Source organism: Pagrus major, chromosome 10 (assembly GCF_040436345.1).
Source record: "Pagrus major chromosome 10, Pma_NU_1.0".
Lineage (NCBI taxonomy): Eukaryota > Metazoa > Chordata > Actinopteri > Spariformes > Sparidae > Pagrus > Pagrus major.
In genome coordinates, this window is record NC_133224.1 from 3,123,407 (window position 1) to 3,143,287 (window position 19,881).

The 19,881-nt window shown below is 41.9% G+C and overlaps 1 protein-coding gene across 1 annotated transcript; it reads right to left on the minus strand.

The window, feature by feature from the left end:
• Nucleotides 1-2,941: 2,941 nt before the first annotated feature.
• Nucleotides 2,942-18,543, minus strand: LOC141003680 (GRB2-associated-binding protein 1-like). Its single transcript, XM_073475099.1, has 13 exons — nucleotides 18,157-18,543; nucleotides 11,797-11,925; nucleotides 11,401-11,566; nucleotides 10,691-10,877; nucleotides 9,002-9,666; nucleotides 7,405-7,487; nucleotides 7,192-7,301; nucleotides 6,632-6,927; nucleotides 6,415-6,486; nucleotides 4,914-5,010; nucleotides 4,368-4,497; nucleotides 3,753-3,887; nucleotides 2,942-3,500 (listed from the first exon to the last, which is right to left on the minus strand). Exons 1-13 carry the CDS (start codon nucleotides 18,229-18,231, stop codon nucleotides 3,315-3,317), a joined length of 2,331 nt encoding a protein of 776 aa, XP_073331200.1. The 5' UTR covers nucleotides 18,232-18,543; the 3' UTR covers nucleotides 2,942-3,314.
• Nucleotides 18,544-19,881: the final 1,338 nt, after the last annotated feature.

Here is a 19,881-nt window from a genome sequence, read left to right on the forward strand (position 1 = left end):
GAGCATGAACATTTTTCTCAGACCTGGCATTAACATGTGAGTCAAGTGACCACTTGTGATAACTCTCACTTCCTCACTCTACATGCAAACGAACACATCACCAGGAGAAAGAAAGAAGTTTATGTAGAACATTCGCTGAATTAACAAGAAAGCCCAAATAATTAAGAATTTGTCAGAGAAAGTTTTTCACAAAGTTTTTAACCTTCCTCTGGTGTTCGGGTCGGCACCGACCCGTTTTCAAGTTTTAAATGCATTAAAAAACACGTAAATTAGTTTATTGCGTCAAGGCTTTTTGACTTTGTCAAGAACCTCTATTTCAACAAAATAAAACAAAAAAAAATGTTTTCACTAAATTATAAAATGCTCTGGTTGAAATTATGACCTTTGTGTTGTTCGGGTCGGTTTCGACCCAGTTATAAAAGTAAGATTATAAAGCACCCAAAAGCAACCAAAACTTAAATCATAAGTGCACTGTCAGCCAAAACACTGACAGCCAGCTTCTCTCCCAATCATGTGAGCTTTAGGGGATTCTCATTTTGCCTTGTTTTCCAGTATACCTGCACAAAAACAAAACAAACAAAGACGGGCATGTCCAGACGTGTTACGTCAATTCACTCATTTGAGTGGTCATTTGACTTGCAGAGTGCACATCTCCAATTTGCAGCATGCAAAAATGAGAAGAAGACTTACAGTGACCCAAGTTCTGGATAGTCTTTTTGGTGAAAATGAGGGAGAGGACACAGAGCAGCATAGCGATACGGATGAGCAGGTTTCTGAGGAGGAAGACAATGTGGAGTATCATCCAGAAGACACAGACACATCTGATGAGTCTGATGAGGAGGTCACCGGTGGTGAAGCTGCTCCTGCTGAAAGATTCAAGTCCAAAAATGGTAAGATCTTTTGGAGCTCAGTACCTCATGATGAACATGGCAGGGCAGCTGCTGCAAATGTCATCAAAATGACCCCTGGAATCACAAGGTTTGCTGTGACAAGAGTCAGTGACATCAAGACATGTCTTGAGCTATTTATGCCATTGTCACTAAAAAGAGTCATCATTGCTATGACAAACCTGGAAGGAAAAAAAGTCCATGGCGACATGTGGAAAGACATTGACACACACAATTTTTTTACCAGCTATGACCTTGGACAAGAACTTCTCAGGAGGAAACTTACCATGGTGGGCACAGTGAAGAAAAATAAACCTGAGCTACCTGCTGAAATCTTGCAGGTGAAGGACAGGGCTCCACTTTCCTCAAAGTTTGCTTTTACAGACACCACCACTGTTGTCTCATATTGTCCAAAAAGAAAACGGAATGTGATACTTATGTCAACTCTTCACAAAGATGCAGCTGTGTCATCAGGAAGTGACAAAAAGCCCACAATCATCCTCGACTACAACAAAAACAAAGGAGGAGTGGACAACCTGGACAAGCTGACTGCCACCTACACTTGCCAGCGAATGACCAGGAGATGGCCAATGGTTGTGTTTTACAACATCCTTGATGTGTCTGCATGTAACGCATTTGTGTTGTGGACCCACATCCACCAAGGGTGGAACTCAACCAAAAAAGCCAAGCGGAGAATGTTTCTTGAGGAGCTGGGAAATTCACTTGTCAAGCCACACATTGAGCGAAGGGAACAGTTGCCCAGAGACCCAGACGCTGCCGCCTTGGTCAGACAGCTGCAGAGCTCACCTTGCACTCCGTCCACGTCATAAGCAACACAAAGAGCATCCACAACAGCATCCTCCTCAGCCAGCCCTGCCTCAACACCAGCCAGAACAGCCACAGCCACAACCCCACTCAGGCCACCTGACTCTAAAAGAAAGAGGTGTCAAGTCTGCCCAAGCAGTAAGGACAGAAAGACAAACGTATTGTGCTTCAAGTGCAAGAAATATCTCTGCAAAGAACACACTAAAAGTGTCACTTTTTGCCACACATGCATCTGAACACACACACATACACATGCATGTTCTTGCAGACAGAGACTTTTACTCTGATTTGGTATTTTGGTTTGATTTGCTGGATTGGTTGTTGTTTGTTTGACCTTGCAAATCTATATTTTGTGTTATGACCTGTTCTGCTTTTCATTTTGTGTTTATGTTAAAGTTCTATTGCTGAAAAAAAATACTTGCTTTTTTACTTCAAGAAAAATAGCCTTTTTCTTGAAGTAAATATATATGGGTCGAAATTGACCCGTAACACCATAGATGTTACTATAGTTAATAATATTAAAATGAAAAAATAAATAAAACAAATTTATTTAAGAGATGTGTTCTAATAGTGCTTAGTAATAGTCAGGTAACACAACAACCTTTTATTTATTTATATGATTCTGTTGAGGTTCATTTTACCATTTTTTAAAATTGAAATCGAGGGGTATACTGACAAAAAAAAGGCCCAGAGGCCCACACCAAAAATATTAAAACCAATATTTTCATGGATATGGAAGCCTAACAAGGTTACCAAGAGATGAGAAACAAATTGGATGATAGGTAATTGTTTTTAGTGTATTTTACAGCTGATTTAAGACACGGGTCAAAACCGACCCGTTAACATAAGAGATGGTAACAGAAAGCGAACACAAGAGGAAGGTTAAAGTTTCTCTGACTCAACAACTCACAAAATGGAGTGTTTTTTAAAGGGAGTCTGGGGACTTTCACACACAAATGTAGCGTATATTGGTCACTGTTTACTGTGTCTGTAAAATCTGACATGTTTATGGTTAATAAATGTTATGTTCTTTCATAAATTTGGTGAAAGTCAGTTGAAAAAGCTGCAAAATGTTGGCAGGTAAGACACACTTTAGTCACAAAAGCAGACGAGCTGGTACAGCGAGGCTGCGACAAAACTGACACTTTTACAAGGAAACAAACAACCTAATGTTTTGCATTTAATGCCGAATTTATAAGAAAGCACCAATGATTTAGAATTTGCTGTCGTCGTCTCACAAAGTGATTTTAATTTTCTTCCCTTCTCAACAAATCTTAAAATTACATGATTTCTTAAGGGAGTCTGGTGATATCATGTTTGGATCGGTTGAAACAGACAGACAGCTGCTAACATTGGCAGGTTAAGAGAGGACAAACATGTCATTTACATTACAGTGAACTACATGAAAATCAGACTTCTTCTTCTTCTTCTTCTTCTTCTTCTTCTTCTTCACGTCAGTTGAGTAGGCGGTCCTTCGATGTGGATGTTATTACCAGGTCTGAACAGGGTCATAAAAATTCTTGGGCAGGATTTAATTTAAAACTCCTAACTCTGTGTTTCTCAGTGCTTCTTCAGTACGTCTCTGTGTGTGCTCGTGCATCTCTAGCATTTCTCCTTCTCCGTGGACATCCTCCCATCATGCCATGCTTCTCTGGTGCTCCTGAGGGCCTTGGTCCTCTCGGGGTCCACCACCACGTAGTCCACACGCGTTCGCCCGCCTCGCGGGCGCTCCTCGCCTGCTCCGGCCTGCTCGTTGCCGCCGTTTCCACCTTCTGTCGTGCTGCGATTCTGGAGATGGTGAACATGTATTTTTATCAGGTGTTATATTGATCTCAGGATTGATCCACTGCAGCCAACAGAATATACAAATTATCAATGTATCACACATATTGGGAGTATGAAGTTTACACATGATTACAGTGTTGACTTGGCGCCCTCTGGTGGAGAAGAATAAAACAGTCATACAGAGCTGAACAATAACGACAACAGTAAACAAAAATAAACAATATGACAGAGAGAGGGGGGGGGGGGGGGAGTTACCTGTCTCATTGGTGTCGATCGCCCAGTGTGGAGGTCCAGGTCCAGGTACTCCACCTGTTTGTTGCCTCTGGCTCGCCGTAGCAACGGGCTGCTGACTCCGCCCTCTGATGCCCGGTGCAGCATGAGCCTCAGAGACTGTGGACACACACACACACACACACACACACACACACACACACACACACACACACACACACACACACACACACACACAAAGAGAGAGAGAGAGTTTTTAAAGCGTTCATTAAAAGGAAACGGGAAAGAAAGAGGAGCACAAAAGCAGGAAAGGATGGAACGAAGGACAAGAAAAAGAAAGAAGTAGTAACATAAAAAGGAAGAAAGGAAAAAGGAAGGGAAAAGATAAGTAGAAGCACAGTGGGAAGGAAGAAATGAAGGAGAGATGGAAGGAGGGAAAGAGAGAAGGAAGGAAGAAAGAAAGAAAGAAAGAAAGAAAGAAAGAAAGAAAGAAAGAAAGAAAGAAAGAAAGGAGAAGCATAGCAGGAAGGCTAGAAGGAAAGAGAGAAGGGAGGAGAGAAGGAAGTAAGGAAGAAGCACAGTGGGAAGGAAGGAAGGAAGGAAGGAAGGAAGGAAGGAAGGAAGGAAGGAAAGTCTTACCGACTCCCCGGCACTGAAGCTGAGGTTGGAGGTCGTCATGTGGACGTAGTTGTCTTCAGGTTCATCAGAATCAGAGGAAGGAGACGAGCTGTGAGCAGAGGTCGGCCTGAAAGACCGACGACTGGACGGACTGATGGACACACACACACACACACACACACACACACACACACACACACACACACACACGCACACACACGCGCACACACACACACATAAAATAAACTTCATGAATATGTTCACAGCTGTAATGATTACTTGTTTTTATTATTAATTATTGATCAGTTCTGTCTTTTAAATTCTCCGACTCCGTCTGTTCAACATTATAATTTAGTACATCTATTGAACGTGCAGTTCTCCTTCAGCACCACATGGGGGCAGCAGAGTGCAGCCCAGCTGACTGTAGCTGCTCACATTCACACATCCTGCCTCTCTCTCTCTCTCTCTCTCTCTCTCTCTCTCTCTGACTGTAATGGACATCAAATATTGACGTGTTTTGTAGTTTTCTGCTGACGCTGCACTAAAACATCCAACACGCACACTTACTCTCGTGTGAAGGTTCGAGTGACAGGTGAGCGGACAGGGGGCGGGACTTCCTGCCAGTCCTGCTGCACTGGAGTGATGTCCAGAGGAGCTGGTTTCACTGGGAGGGAGGAGAAGAGACTTTTAACATTTTAAAACACAGCGGTGTGAATGAAAGTCTTGAGTTCATCCTGATACGAGACATCTGACCCAAGTTAAGCCTCATGAGTTGTTGTCATAAGTTTTCTGTAAAGTTTGAGTACAAATGAAATAATAATGAGACTCATTTTGTTTGAAAACAAAAGCTCTGTACAGGAAGTAAAATCTCCGTAGTGTACGAGTGTTTTAGATTTGCAGAATCAGCTCCCTAACTGTGAACCTTCACTAATATTTAATGTGAGCGTCTCTATATGCTGCAGCTCTATATATGGCAGCTGCGTGTTGGACTGTGTGGCTGTCATGACCTTGTGCTGCAGCCTTGTTGAGCAAAGTGGAAGCAGGTAAATAATTAAAACTCAAAGACGCCGAAGGGGAACGAGAGACACGACGAATGACTAACGGAGAGAGGGAAGACGATGAGAGAGACAGTCAGAGAAGAAGAAAAGCCACAGAGAGAGAAGAAATGACCGACTGTTTCAGGAAATGAAACGACCAAAAACAGGAATTATTTAGTGGTGGAAAGTAAAAGTATAAATGTGAAACACGAGTGTGGACTTGACCAGAGTCCTGTCTGTTAAGCAAAGTAGTCCAGTCCCATGCAAAAGACCTGGCGATACACCAGAGAAACAAAAGTACACGCTTAATTAAAGAAAAAGTCTTCAAATTTCTGAGAAAAATCCTCATTCGGAGCAAAAAGTCAGAGCTCTTTTCTTCCAACAGTGGCCCAAATCCACTTCTGTAAGAACCATTTGAACGATTAGATTTGGTAAGTTGCACCGTCTGCTGATGAAGGCTGTACGATGCGGCTGACAGCTCTGGAGTACTTGTGTTATGGACAGATCAGGGATTTCTCAGGTCACAGGTAATCAGAAAGCTGTTGGGTGCACCTGTGATGTTCTCCCTCAGCTGGCTGCAATCAGTCAGCTGGGAGGCTATATAATGGTGCTGCAGTTCCTCTGCTCAGCTGGTTGTGTGTGTTTCAGGGAGTCAACACCTTCAGTTGGCTCGCTGCATTTTCTGTTTGGGGTGAAACATCTGCGTTGAGTGTTTGAGAATTATTTCTATACATTTTGGTTTCCACTCCCTGATCAGTGACTCCCACTTCACCATCTGGTTTTTGGGTCCAATGTTTTTTTTGTTCGTCCATCATTTTGATAGAATTAGTGGGCGACTGCGGGTTTTATTCCCACCGCCACCTTTTAGACGCCAAGGGACCAGTTTGTTTTGACCCTTTTGTGTTTTGTGCAGTGCCTTGTTAGTTTCCCAACCTGCGACCCCTGTCCTTCAGGTTTCAACACTTGGTCAGGAATGTAGTTTGTTTAAGAGGCGATGTTCATGTCAGTTCCAGTCTTGTCAGTTTCAGTACCTCTTGTTTTGCGTGTCGGCTCTCCAGCGGTCTGGACGTCCGTTCTCTCTGCAGGCCGACTGACAAAAACTCCTGCAGGGAGTCACAACATCAGACGGCAGAAAGCTTTAAGCCGGCTAAACTACAGTATTATTATTATTACTGTAAATGTTTATTGTTCTTTTTGACATTTTTTATCTTTATCTTTACAGAATCTTGTGCTAATGTTTCCTCTCACCTCTGCGTTGTGGCTTCAGGTTGCGGTGGATCGGAGGCGGCACGGCTTCGACCTGGACCCCGCCAGCAGTGTTCACGGTGTTCCTCCGGAGCGGCGGGGTGAGAGGAGCGACGGGAGTCAGGGGGGAGTTACGGAAACCCATGTGGGCCGGTGGGGGAACCTGCCTCCCCAGGGATGCCAGGTCACCTGTGGCAGGGGTGGGATGAAGAGGGAGGGAAGGGGTGAGGGGGGTCATGGGGACGTAGTTACCGTCCTGGTGCTGGACGGAGGCGTCGGAGGAAGAAGGTGGAGGCACCCTGGAACCAGAGAAGAAGAAACTGGAAAATGAAGAGTTTAAAACTGGTCATCTACTGGTTGTTAAAGTGTTTCAGGCTGATGTGTGTTCAATACAGATGTAAAAATTATATTTTCTTCATATCTTCTGCATTTGTATTTCTTTATGGCACTCCTATGACTCCATACAGGTCTTATAGGTGTAAAGCTCCACTCTTTTAAAACCTTTAAAAACATGAAATCATTACACAAACACAATTCAACATATTGTGTATCTTCTGACTGACCTGGGCGCGACAGGAGGCTCGGTGGTCGCGGCGCTCATGGGAACATAGTTTTCATCCACGTCATCATCTTCAGAGCAAACACTACCCAGAGGGACCATTCCTTTATTAAACTGAGAGAGGAAAAATACACAGTTAAATGAACAAAATGATAAGATGACATATAAAATACTGAAAACATATATTGGATTTTAGTTTTAAAGGTTTTTCACTCACAAAGTAGCTGTTGAAGCTGTCGCTGAACTCAAACATGCTCGCTCTGTCGGACAGAGAGCGAGGGATGTAGAAGGAATCACAGCCTGAAACACAGAAGATAGAAACTAAACATCCCTGATATCGATCTCATATCTGTACGTTAAGAACAAAGCCTGAGCCTGGGGGGGTTAGCTTAGCTTAGCATAAAGCCTTAACGCAAGGGGAAACAGTTAGCCTTTCCCTCAGCTTCCAGTCTTCATGCTAAGCTAAGCTAACTAACCTCTGGCTGTAGCTTCATATTCAATATAAATCTTCTCATCAAACTCTACAAGAAAGCTAATGAGTATATTTCCCAAAATGTCGAACTGTTCCTTTAAACGTTCTTCATCGAAAATGATTTTCATTGCAGTGTTAAAATATTACATGGGTCTTATTAATCCATAAAAGCATCAGGTTCGTGCATGTTGTTTCTCTTTAGCAGCTTTGTTTTCATCACGTTTTTTTAATCTACATTTCTATCAAGCAGCCTGGAAACAGAGAAGTGGTTGAAAAACACTCTTTGTGCTCTTGTGGGGCAAAGTTCTGGTCTTTTTTAAATGAAGCTAATTCACCCTTAATCAAATTGTGGTGCAAACTGGCACTAAAATGTTTCAGCTGCGATAATCCATCAACGCTGCCAGTTCTGCACAATAAAGCTGCTTTATAACCAAAGATCTCCTCTGACGTGCCGGATTTAAAACTCTCCGCCGGGTAACAATGACGCTGCAGCTTCCTGCAGGGGATTCACAGCCACTGAAACTAAATATTGAGTTGGGAACAATATTTATTTCCATTGACTTACTCACAATACTAATGATTTACAAAGCGCTAAACCACTGGATGTTTTTATAGACTTAGGTACACGTTCCTGCCGTGTTTGTAGCGACATAACCAGGTTATTTAAATCAAAACATCATCTTTTACTAATTTCGACCAAGTGTTTTTTTGTGTCCAAACCTAACTGGAGCGTAAGCTCAGTGTTGAAAAATGAACATAAAGTAACTTTAAAGAGGTCATATTAGGTTAATTTTCAGGTTCACACTTTTATTTGGGGGTCATAGTAGAATATCTTTACATACCTTCATTTTCAAAAAACACATTATTTTTCTCATATGGTTCACTGCTGCAGCAAGAGTCGCACATGCGCATTACTTCACGGGCAGGATGTAGCCAATGAGAGGCTTGCTGAGCAAGGTAGTGTGATCTAAAATAACACTGCTACAGCTGTATGTCTGCTGACTGACTGGAGTGTATATATTTTATAATGAATATGTAAATATATATATTTACATAACGCCTGTTACATAGTGACGCACATAAGTTACAGAAGTAAAGGTTCGACTCCAAACCAGGCGTTTCAAGCGGTGCAGGAGCAGTTTCTGTTTTCTGTGAGAGAGTTACTCCCTTTGACGTGGACTTTGGGGTTTTTCACTTTGCAGAACTTTGACATGCACAAAAATGCTTCATAACACAATAAAGGAGAGGCAAAAACCCCAAAAGCATAATATGAAACAGCTCACCTGCCTCCCTCCAAAAGTAGCAAATAAACCCACCTAATCTGAGACTCTTTTCGTCTTACCTGTCTGTGTGCGTCCAGGTGTAGCGATGGTGTTACTCCTTGGCAGACCTCCTCCTCCTCCCTCCACACATCCGTCCCTCCTCTCCAGGTCTGAGGTGGATCGGGGCAGCGTGCCCACACCTGAGCTCTCTCCCTGGGCTGCGATGCTTGGAGGCTTCGGAGGACGTGGAGGAGGAGTCGGGGTGTAGGCGTGATGCTCCGCCTGGGAGAGGGAGTCCACACTCGGGGTGGAAGACGGGCGGCGAGGGGGTCGTGGTTGCGGGGTCGACGCCGGACGGGGGATCTGGTACCCACTGTTGGTGTATGAATGCGTATGTGGATGAACAGCAGAGTGAACGTCATCGCTGAGTGGGATCGCCACGGGTCGCAGGTGGAAGTCCAGCGAGTGCTTCCTGGGGTGAGGAGACGGGTGACAACGAGGTCTGCCGGCTCGTTTCTGGAGCTCAAAGGTCGTGCTGGCATCCAGAGACTGGCTGAAAGGGCCTGACATGGTGGAAACCGTCCAAGACGCCGTCCTAAAGCCGGACGAGGATGGAAATGAGAGGCCGTTGGGGAGGAGGGAAGGTGAGGAGGAAGAGGAGGAGGAGGAGGAGGTGGCGGAGGGGGGAGGGTAGAGGTTGTCGTTGTAGTCGGTTTCAAGAGAGGTGGAGGAGCCAAGAGGAGGCCTGCAGACAAAATAAAAGTGAATTTAAACAGAAATACAAACAAGATCTTTCCTACGAAGAAGGAAAACAGCTTTTATTGTGTTCTAATGAATTCTTCCGTGGCAGTTTGTGAACTAAACCGTGGGTGTGATCCAGGCTGAGATAAACCTCTAATCCCCCTCTTTAGATTCAACACGTCTGAACATGTAACTCTGACTCAGCTCCTTTGCTGTAGTCTGAAGCAGAGTGACAAATTGTGCACTTTATGTATTTTGTGGTCGTTAATGATTGCTGAAATGGAAGCCAACCTTATAAAACAAAACTCACAAGACTTATAAACTGTTTCGCTGGCTGTTTTTACTTGTTTTAGTAGCTGGTCATCACATGAGAGAAAATGTACTTCTGGTCCTCAAGATTTCTGCACCATCAGCCCGTCCTCACCAGAAAAACAGCTGCATATGTCGTCCGTGCGAGCGGCTAATTACGATTTACATTTACATTCATTGTCAGGCGGTGGCCTCTACTGGTCGTAGCAAGAATGACAGCAGGAATGGAGGAGTTAAGGTCAGGAGACCTCTGTTCATGTGAAGTATGACACCAAGTCAACGGTCCAGTATGTTTAACTTGCGTCAAAGTTTACTTAACTAATATACGTATTTCAAGACGTTGCAAGATCGGGAAGATGTAGTATGAAGAGTGTTCGCTAATTGGGAAGACGTTGATGACAGACATCTCGACGTCATCGGCGTACATGGCTATCTGTCGATAGACTTGTTAGATCTCTTCCTCTCTGGTGTTCATTCAAACACCATTTTAATCCCAAAAGTAGTGTTTGTGAGATCTCAATTTACAATTTCAAGAGATTTATAAAATGTGTTAATAAATATGAAAAACTCTCTGTTTTAGTGCTGAAATGTACAGTGAAATGCAGTATTTTAGTCCCACATCCCCTTTAATGACTGTCTTCTCTTACAGTTAAAGTTTCTAAGGTCTTGAATTAACTCTTATATCCCAAAATAAAGTCTTGTTTCTTGTGTGTGTTTACCTGATGTGACTCTGGCAGTGTGATAACCACAGGTAATCCTCTTCTACGCTGCCGCCATGCTCCAGGATCCGCACTGGATCGTATGGAGGCGGGACCGAGCCTGTTGCTGTGGTGACAGCGGCAGTGCCACTCGTCTGGGTCATTGCTGTGATGGAGGACGAGCTGGAGATGGGGGGTCTCTCTGGAACTGTTATACGCAAATCAGACAAATTGGACATCAAATAACAAAAATGTAACTCCGAGAGGGAAGACAAAAGTTGTGAGAAGATCTTCCTGTGTCTTCCTGCAGGGCATTGTGGGAATTTCAGTGTTTCATTTGAAATTTGTTGGCGGGGTCAGAAAGAAGTCTAAGAGATCGATGCTTTAAAAAAAGTCTGATTCATCCGACCCATTTTGTTTATTAGAGTTTTGGCTATCATCAACAAAACAAGACAAAGTTTAAATGACTGTACAAGACAAAGCTGTCATATGTAACACCATATTTATGATATTTAAAGTATTTTACATGTACACTGAGTCACAGACACACAATCCTGTGACAAGACATTTTGTCAACCTTCTCCCTGCATGTTCTCTCTCTTCTCTCCTCCCACTGGTTTTCACACTGACTCAGCCACAACCCACACATCAAACCATTTGAAATGCAAACTCCTAAAAAGGTGTGAGGAATATTTTGATATTTTGATTCCCTCCTCCTCTCTCCGCCTCACCGTCGTCGGTCGGGTTGAAGCCACAGAGGAGGCAGATGGAGGAAACCCAGCGGTTCATGTCCTCCTCGGACTCGGCCACCAGGTACCAGGTCCTCTCCTCCGTCTTCAGGTCGAACACGAAGCTGCTCTCCAGCTCCTTCTTTGTGAACGATAGCCCGGCATCCACCTGAGGGGTACAGTGTATAAACTTTACCTGGCATCAAACTATATTCCAACAGTGGCCATTTTCCTTAGACATCAAGGTTACTTTTCAACAAAGTAATTTAACAATAAATGCATGAAGTATAAAACCCTCACACTGAAATGAAACATTTTGCATGTACAATAGTTGTGGCTGAACATCAAGTAACTTCTCAGCAGTCCTCCAACATGGCATCAGAGTTTTTAAGTGTTCACCTGTTCACACAGGTTCAGGTTGATGGTCCTGATCGGCCGGCGGGACTGCTGGTTCTTGTAGTACTGCAGGACATCCGGTTCACCGCTCAGCCGACCGCTTCGCAGCACGAACCAACGCCTCTTCCACGCCTGGAGAGAGTAAAAGACATTTATTAGAATCCAAAAAAGAAGGAAAAAGGGAAGAATTATTCATTTTTTCATTTTTACATATATAAAAACAGCAACGCATGAAATTCTTAAGAGACAGAAATTGGGTAGATAATGTAAACGTGAGAGAACAAGAATGTGGTTTCAAATAGGACCAACAACAAATTTCAGACCAGAAATATTAAAAAATATATTTCATCCATTGTTGGAAACATTTGGGATGATGTAAGAACACAACTCAACAAAATATATAACAAAGGCCTATTCGTTTTTAGACATTTTAATGCAGAAATCCTACATATTACATCTTTAATAAAGACCGAAGTAAGTCACTATTAGTGCTCAGGAGCTTTAGTTGTTTAGGTCAGTTTAAATGATTTATGCCCTCCATGTTCCTCTAACTCTGTAACTCTGGTGTTTCTCTCCCATGTCAGGAGTTTTACAGTCGAGTGCACATGAATGTTAACTAAACATCACACACGCACGCACGCACGCACGCACACACACACACACACACACACACACACACACACACACAGTGAATTGCTAAATGTTTGACACTTCTCTCAGGTTGTTTCCATCATGCACTGAGCAGAGCATTGTGGGTAGGGTCCTTCTCCCTGGAGCGAGCCGCGGGATGACACCTCATATTTCAGACGTGACTCACCAGCCGCGCACGTGTATGTGTGTGTGTGTGTGTGTGTGTGTGTGTGTGTGTGATTGTGGAGTCAGTGTTAGTGTGTAGGTAGTGTGTGCAAAAGACACATCATGATTATTTAAAGGTGTGAATCAGAGCATGAAAAAGGTTTTTAATTCAATAACAGCATGTACGCACGCGCACACACACACACACACACACACTCACACACTATCTGGCCAAATGATACTAAGTGTTTTCTGTTTAAAGGAATCGAGATAACGATTTCCTCCACAGCAAACTGACAAGACAGAAATTATGAGGAAGTGGGACTCGAAACATAGGCTTGAGTTACAATGTGTGTGTGTGTGTGTGTGTGTGTGTGTGTGTGTGTGTGTGTGTGTGTGTTTGCCAGTGAGTTTCCACCAGTCCAACAGACCAAATCCATCTGATCTGCGCTTAATTGTGTTTCTCAACAAAACCAACGTGACTCCAAAGGCCCGCCTCATCTTGTTTGTGTGTGTGTGTGTGTGTGTGTTTATGATCAAAGTGCACAGCAATTAAATACTGTGTAGCACGTCCCCCCCCCCCCCCCCCCGTTTTCTCTCCAAACACTGACAGGAAGAGGAAATAGCTGAAGAGGAAATGCCGGTAAGAGGTGGCAGTAGTGTGTGTGTGTGTGTGTGTGTGTGTGTGTGTGTGTGTGTGTGTGTGTGTGTGTGTGTTCTCTGTTTGATGATCAGTCGTCTTCAGGCTGCAGGCCAAAACAAAAAAAGCAGCAGGGAGACAAAAAACTATGAAAATATTTTCTATGTTTTGTTCTGATTAAAGGAACCGGACTGAGCTGCACCAGCTGATTTTAAATCCGTCACAAAGTTTGTGTGTAAAGTCCGAACTGGTTTCAAACCAGTGATTTAGTAAAAAGAGCCGGATGCACTAAGATATGGAGTCACAGGAGTGCCATGAAAATAAATACATTACAAATACATTTGTAAAAGACTGAGATAATAAATGTGAAAATTTAAAGAGAAATATCGAAAAAATAAGTTAGAAAAGTTAAAATATAAAGAAAATTTATAAAAAAAACAATATTTGTATTTATTTTCTTTAATGTGGAAATCAATTTGTCGTGTACATATTTTTTCTTTTGTATTGTTGAAAACTTATATTGATAACTTATTTTATTAAATGACTTAATTTTAATGGATTTCTTGATTTATCTAACCATATTCTATGGAGTCATCAGAGTGCCAAAATAAATCTCTTAAAAGTATAAGAAAATACACATTTAAATACAAATGTGAATAAATGAAAGAATATATATATATGTACATTTTGAAAATGTGACAAATAATAAAATACATTCATTTATTTTCTATTTTATTTATCCATTTATTTCTGTATATATAAATATTTTTCAACTATATATTTATTCATTTTTCCAGAAATTACTGTATTTTTTGAACCAGCTATGGAGTCATAAGAGTGCCATATAAAAAATAACAATATAAAAAAGTGGAAATAAAGAGGAAAAGATAAGTAATTTAAAATTTTAAAAGGTAATTTTTTATGTATTTATTTATATATTATTATTTATTTATCATTTTTTAAAATGTATTTTCATATAATAATTTAATATAATTGTGAATTCCTTTTAAAAACCTAAATAATGAACAGCTTGTAAAGGTTTTAGTTAAGCTGTTGTGATTGCTGCTTTGCGTATTCAAGGTAAAATGTTAGACACATTTTTACTAATATACTAATAATCTAATATTTCTCCTCATCGTCCACATTAAACTACCTGAACACCAGCAGCTTCACACTGACGATAACCTCTCGTCTCTAATCTCTTCCCTCTCACTTCTCCTCCTCTTCTTTCGTTTTGTTTCCTCCTCTGACCTCTGACCCCGACAGGAAGAGGGCACAATGGATCTAAAATAACACTTCCTCCATCCTGCCTCCGAACCAAAATTAACAGCAGACCCGAAGAACAAACGTCCCACAGCTCAGTTCCTCATTTGTTGATCCATTCCTCCTCTTCCCATCAGTCGGCACCAAGTTCTCAGAACTGTCAACATGTGACCGCTCGACACTTTCAATTTGACAGAAATCACTGACAACACTCTGTCGGACACTGAGATTTAATGTCTTTACAAATGAAATGAAAGTAACATTCACCTTTGCCTCATCTCTGATTTATATATACATCTTATTGTGTATTACTACAGACTTAAGACTTCCCAAGATGAAGATAAACTGAAAAGTCTTTAAACCAATGACAACAATCTGCACATGGATGATGTCATTTTTCTACAGCCATTATACTGTGCATCCAAAATAAGTAGAAGCAAAAAGGTTTTTCTTGCAAATCCACCACTTCTTTTTGCAGGTATTCACACTTTTGAATCTCACAAATTCGTGATTGTGTTCAGTGGAAATTCAGGTTTTTTTTCATGGTAACTAAACAACTTCAATCTCACACGATAGTCAAGTGTTTTCTAATAAATGTGTGCTTTTTCATTAATCTACCACTTTAACTTCAGCAGATATTCAAGTTTTTCTTCACAGATTTGCAAGTTTTTTCTCTTAAACTTACCAGTTTAACATCAGACGATATTCAAGTTTTTTTTTTCAAAAATGTGTCTACTTGTAAATATACTTATACTTTAATCTTCGAACATATTAAGTTCTTTTCTCAAAAACTCGTGAGTGTTTTCTTGTAAATAAACCTTTTTAATCTCAGCGTATATTCAAGTATTTTCAAGGAAATTAATCACTTTAATCTCAGACAATATTTGACTTTTTCCTAACAATTTTTTTCCGTTAATATACCACTTTTATATCAGTCTCAGTGAATATTAGCTCCCTCCCTTGCTCTGTATTTCATTTATTGTTTAATATTGTTCCCTGGGGAGTCCCAACTCACAGGGTGGGAGACTTGAGACAATTTGAAGTATAAATTGCCTTTGTTGAATTTAATTCCTTCTCCAAACAGGTTGGACTGAAGTGTTGGCTCGTTTACAACCTGGTGAGAATGTGTCATCGTTCCTGTTAAATAATTATATACCTCAGCGTGTTGCACAAATATACTCCTGATGGAAAAACAAGACTGCTGCAGGTATCAGAGCTGTGACGGTCTCTCACAACTTTCCTTAAACTGTGTGTGTGTGTGTGTGTGTGTGTGTGTGTTTGTTTCTGCGCTGAAGGTTGCAGAATTTTTCGTTCTGGTTCTGTTCCAGTTCGTGTGTTTCCAAATCTTCTAAATCTTCAGGGAGGCCCCCCCCCCTCCTCCAATCGGGCCCAGCTGAGAGCGATTAGTTCATTACATAACACACACACGCACGCATGCATGCACGCACACACACACACACACACACACACAGAACCTTCGACAGAACAGGGAGTGTATGATGAGGTGAACTCTGGCCCAATACCTAACATGAGCCCGTGAACACACACTCAGCCCGCTGCAGCAGTTATTATAAAGAGCTCTGCGTGAGTGTGTGTGTTGACACACGACACACAGCTGCCCGGGCAGTGTGTGTGTGTACACACTGGGTTGTGTATACCATCATGGCTGAATATACACACAGTGTGTGACAATGGGCTCTGTCATTTGGAAATCTTCTTCTTCTTCTTCTTCTTCTTCTCAAGACTTCGTTTGTAACTGCAGACTGTTCACTCTCAAAAGCTCTCATGACATTTAGTTTACTGATGTCAGCTGAAGGGGATTGTGGGTAATGAAGTCCTCATAATTCAAACAGATAAACTCCTGTTTTTCCATTCAGTTATTTGTTGAACTTTAACTTTTCTTCTGATTCATTTGTTCTTCCTTTGCCCTTTGCTTTCCACACACACACACACACACACACACAGACACACAGACACACACACACGGAAAGTGACAAGATAACAGGAAGAGAAAGTAAATGAATGAAAGAGAGGGACAGAGGTTTTCCCTGGAACGGAACAAAAGAAAGAAAGATGAAGGGAAAATATGGAGAGAGAGAAGAGATGAGATTAGCTCAACTCACTGGCAAGGCATGCCAGTTATGCAGTGTATGCGCGTGCATGCATGTGTGTGTGTGTTAGTCTGTGTGTGTGTGTTAGTCTGTGTGTGTGTGTGTGTGTGTGTGTGTGTGTGTGTGTGTGTGTGTGTGTGTGTGTGTGTGCGTGTGTGTGTGTGTGTGTGTGTATAACTGCCTAAGCTGCTTCCTTACTGGAAAGCGAGCCATGCTGCCGTTGAACTGTCTCGTGTTCATTTCAACGGTTCTTAACTGGACTTTAGGATGCAACAACTATTTTCTTTCAAAATAAGATACACTACCTGTCTATCCATCAGTTTTGTGATATGAAATATGCAAAGAAGATGCACATGCATGGTTATAATCTACAAAATATAAAGAGCTGTATACTCTTTTCTGTCAGGTGGAAGTATCACCAGAGCTTCATGATGATAACTTCATGTCCAGTCCGAGGAAAAAAAGCGAAACAAACGCTCCAAAAGTGCACAAAAAAGATGTATACGCATGTTTATTGGCTTTAATTATGGAAGTGCATCTGACTAACCCTTGAAACTGGAGACATTTAAGATATGTTACTGGCTTAAACAGTTAAATACTTTTATTGGCGGTTATTATGCCAGTCCACCTAATAGTCCCAACCCTGTCAATAAAATGTCTTTATTGGGATGTAATTACATCTTTTCCAAAAGCAACAGGTGGTTTGGCAAGAAAAGTGTTGAGATAGGATTGCATATTCAAGGCATACCTGGCTGTCCACCTATTGCCGATCACCCCAATCGCCAGAATAAGTGTTAGCAAAGCACATTTCTGAAAAACCACATGTAGGTCAAAACTCTATGTTTCTTTAGGTTACATTTTTTTAATGCTCTGGTTAGGTTTAGGCACAAAAACAACTTGTTTAGGGATCGAAAAAAACACCACGTTTTGTCCCCACAAACACGACAGCGGATGGCCTGACTTTCTGTCAAAATATATTTGAAACCGGCAGTCTTCTTTAAAAATATCCAGTGGTGTGACACTTACAAATATTGAAACACAGCCTTGAACGGTGGCCACTGGCTCGGCAGCCTTGTCGCCTGCAAATCCACCACCATCCCTTCAACCTCCTGCTCTGAACGTCAAGTCATAAACATGTAATGCAAACGTGATATGAGACGTTTTGCACAAATGTCAATATGGTACGTAGCCTGACGTGGACATGAACGTCTGGCTGAAGAAATGCTAACGTCTAACATTTTTATCCCTTTGACTGGGCTGTGACTGAATGAAACACATCAGGCTGAGCAGCAGACAGCTGCTGTTCTGCTGACTGTTTAGTTAGTTTATGATCATGACCGTAACTTTATAAAATGACTCACTGTGTAAACAGTGATGAAACCCAGAGATAATCCTCTGGCTTAATTAAAAAAAACAAACCCAGCAGTATGTGTGCCCTGTAGGTGCACACATACTGCTGGGGCATGCACGTCAGCGTCTAAAGCACAGTCACCATTTATATGAGGCACGGACCCAACAAGCCCAAAACACACAACAAACTTCAGTAGTACTCACGTAACGCCGTAGTTTCTTCTCTGGCGGTGATTTTCTCAGCCAGCCTTCACACACCACCTCCTCTGCTCCGCTCATCCTGATGTCAACAACAGCTTCCAATCGATCAATCAGACTTCCAATCAGGTGTGAAAGTTGACAGGACTCCAATTAGCCAATTAGGACACCCAGACTCAACCAATCAATTGTCGAGTCAGTCAATTAGGCATCAAATCAGTCAGACTTTTTAGTTAATCGAGCATGAAAGTGATCAGTTAAAGACTTCGAGTCAGCCACCGAGGCTTTCTGTCCTCAAACCGATCCAACGATCAGACTTCCGATCATTCGAGAAGAATTGAAATCAGCTGATCGGTCCTCCAGCCTGCTGTCGATTGATCCACGTCTCCAACAGAAGAGCACGAAGGCGTTGCTGCTCCTCCGTCCTTGGCTGAGTCACACCTCCTTCTGACAGGGTTTTCTACTTCCCAGCAGACTCACTCCTTCCCTCCCTCCTCTCTCTCTCTCTGGTCGTGCGATAACCAAACACAATGCCTCTGCTCGGACATTCCTTCCCTCCTCTCCTCCCACTTTCCCCTCCTCACTCCTCCCCTTCTGCTCCTGTGCACTTCAACAGGAAACTCCCCCTGTGGATATGTGTGTGTGTGTGTGTGTGTGTGTGTGTGTGTGTGTGTGTGTGTGTGTGTGTGTCTGTGTGTGTGTGTGTGAGAGAGTTTTCTCATGCTGGAAAAGACATGCTGTTCTCCAGAAAAAAGTTATTTTGGCTTCAAAATAAAACAAGAAATCAAAAGTACATCTTCTGAATGAATTGCAGACACTTTAAATATACAATCAGTGTCGGGCAAGTTACTTAACAAATGCAATAAACTAAAGTAATTAACTGTCCACAACAACACATCTTATGTTCTGTTGTTGAGGAAACAACAGTGTTGATGCAGTTAGCATGCTAACCAGCTAGCCTCGGCCTCGTCCAGTCTCCTTAAACCACTTTGTACCTCAAGTGGTGATCGTCTGATAGTTTCACAGTGTATCTCTGCAACTAGGAAGGACTATCTGAATAATCCAGGTATCATAATAAAGGGAACACTTATTACTTACTTACTTATATTTATTCAGATGTGTTAGTAGAAAGTATATATGTCACTGGGTCTGAGTGAATGAAGTTGCCACGCAGCATAAAAGAAAGATTTTATTTCCGCCTAAAACAGAATGAATATCTCTGAGGAACGATGCAGCTGCAGCTCCAGGTCTCTAGCAAACCATAGAAAAACATCTGGCCATTACCTCTGACAACTTTTGTGCTTATAAAGTGAATCAGAGCAAAATGAGGGAGGTTTTAGTGAAGAGTATTCAGGCAGAATCTCCAAATGTGCCATTTTGGCATTAATGTCATACAGACATGGAGAGATGTTGAGATTACGCGTCATTAGTATTAGTTTAGTTCTATAAAGATGTAAAACTCACAAGAAGCTGATTAAAATTAGATAAACTGGTGCAGCTGTGTTCGAGATCCTGATTTTCAGACTCTCGTATGGCTCAAGCTTCAAGAAATGCTGGATCCTACATTTCCCATGATGCATTTCAAGAAGCCAAGACAAACTTAGTTCTATCAGAACGAGTAAACAGACCATGACAAGCAAAATGACAACAACATTTTGCTGATTTATAATAAAGCTGAGACGTCTTGACTGGTTGAATGATTCTCAGGGCAGATATTGAGATTTTCCTGAG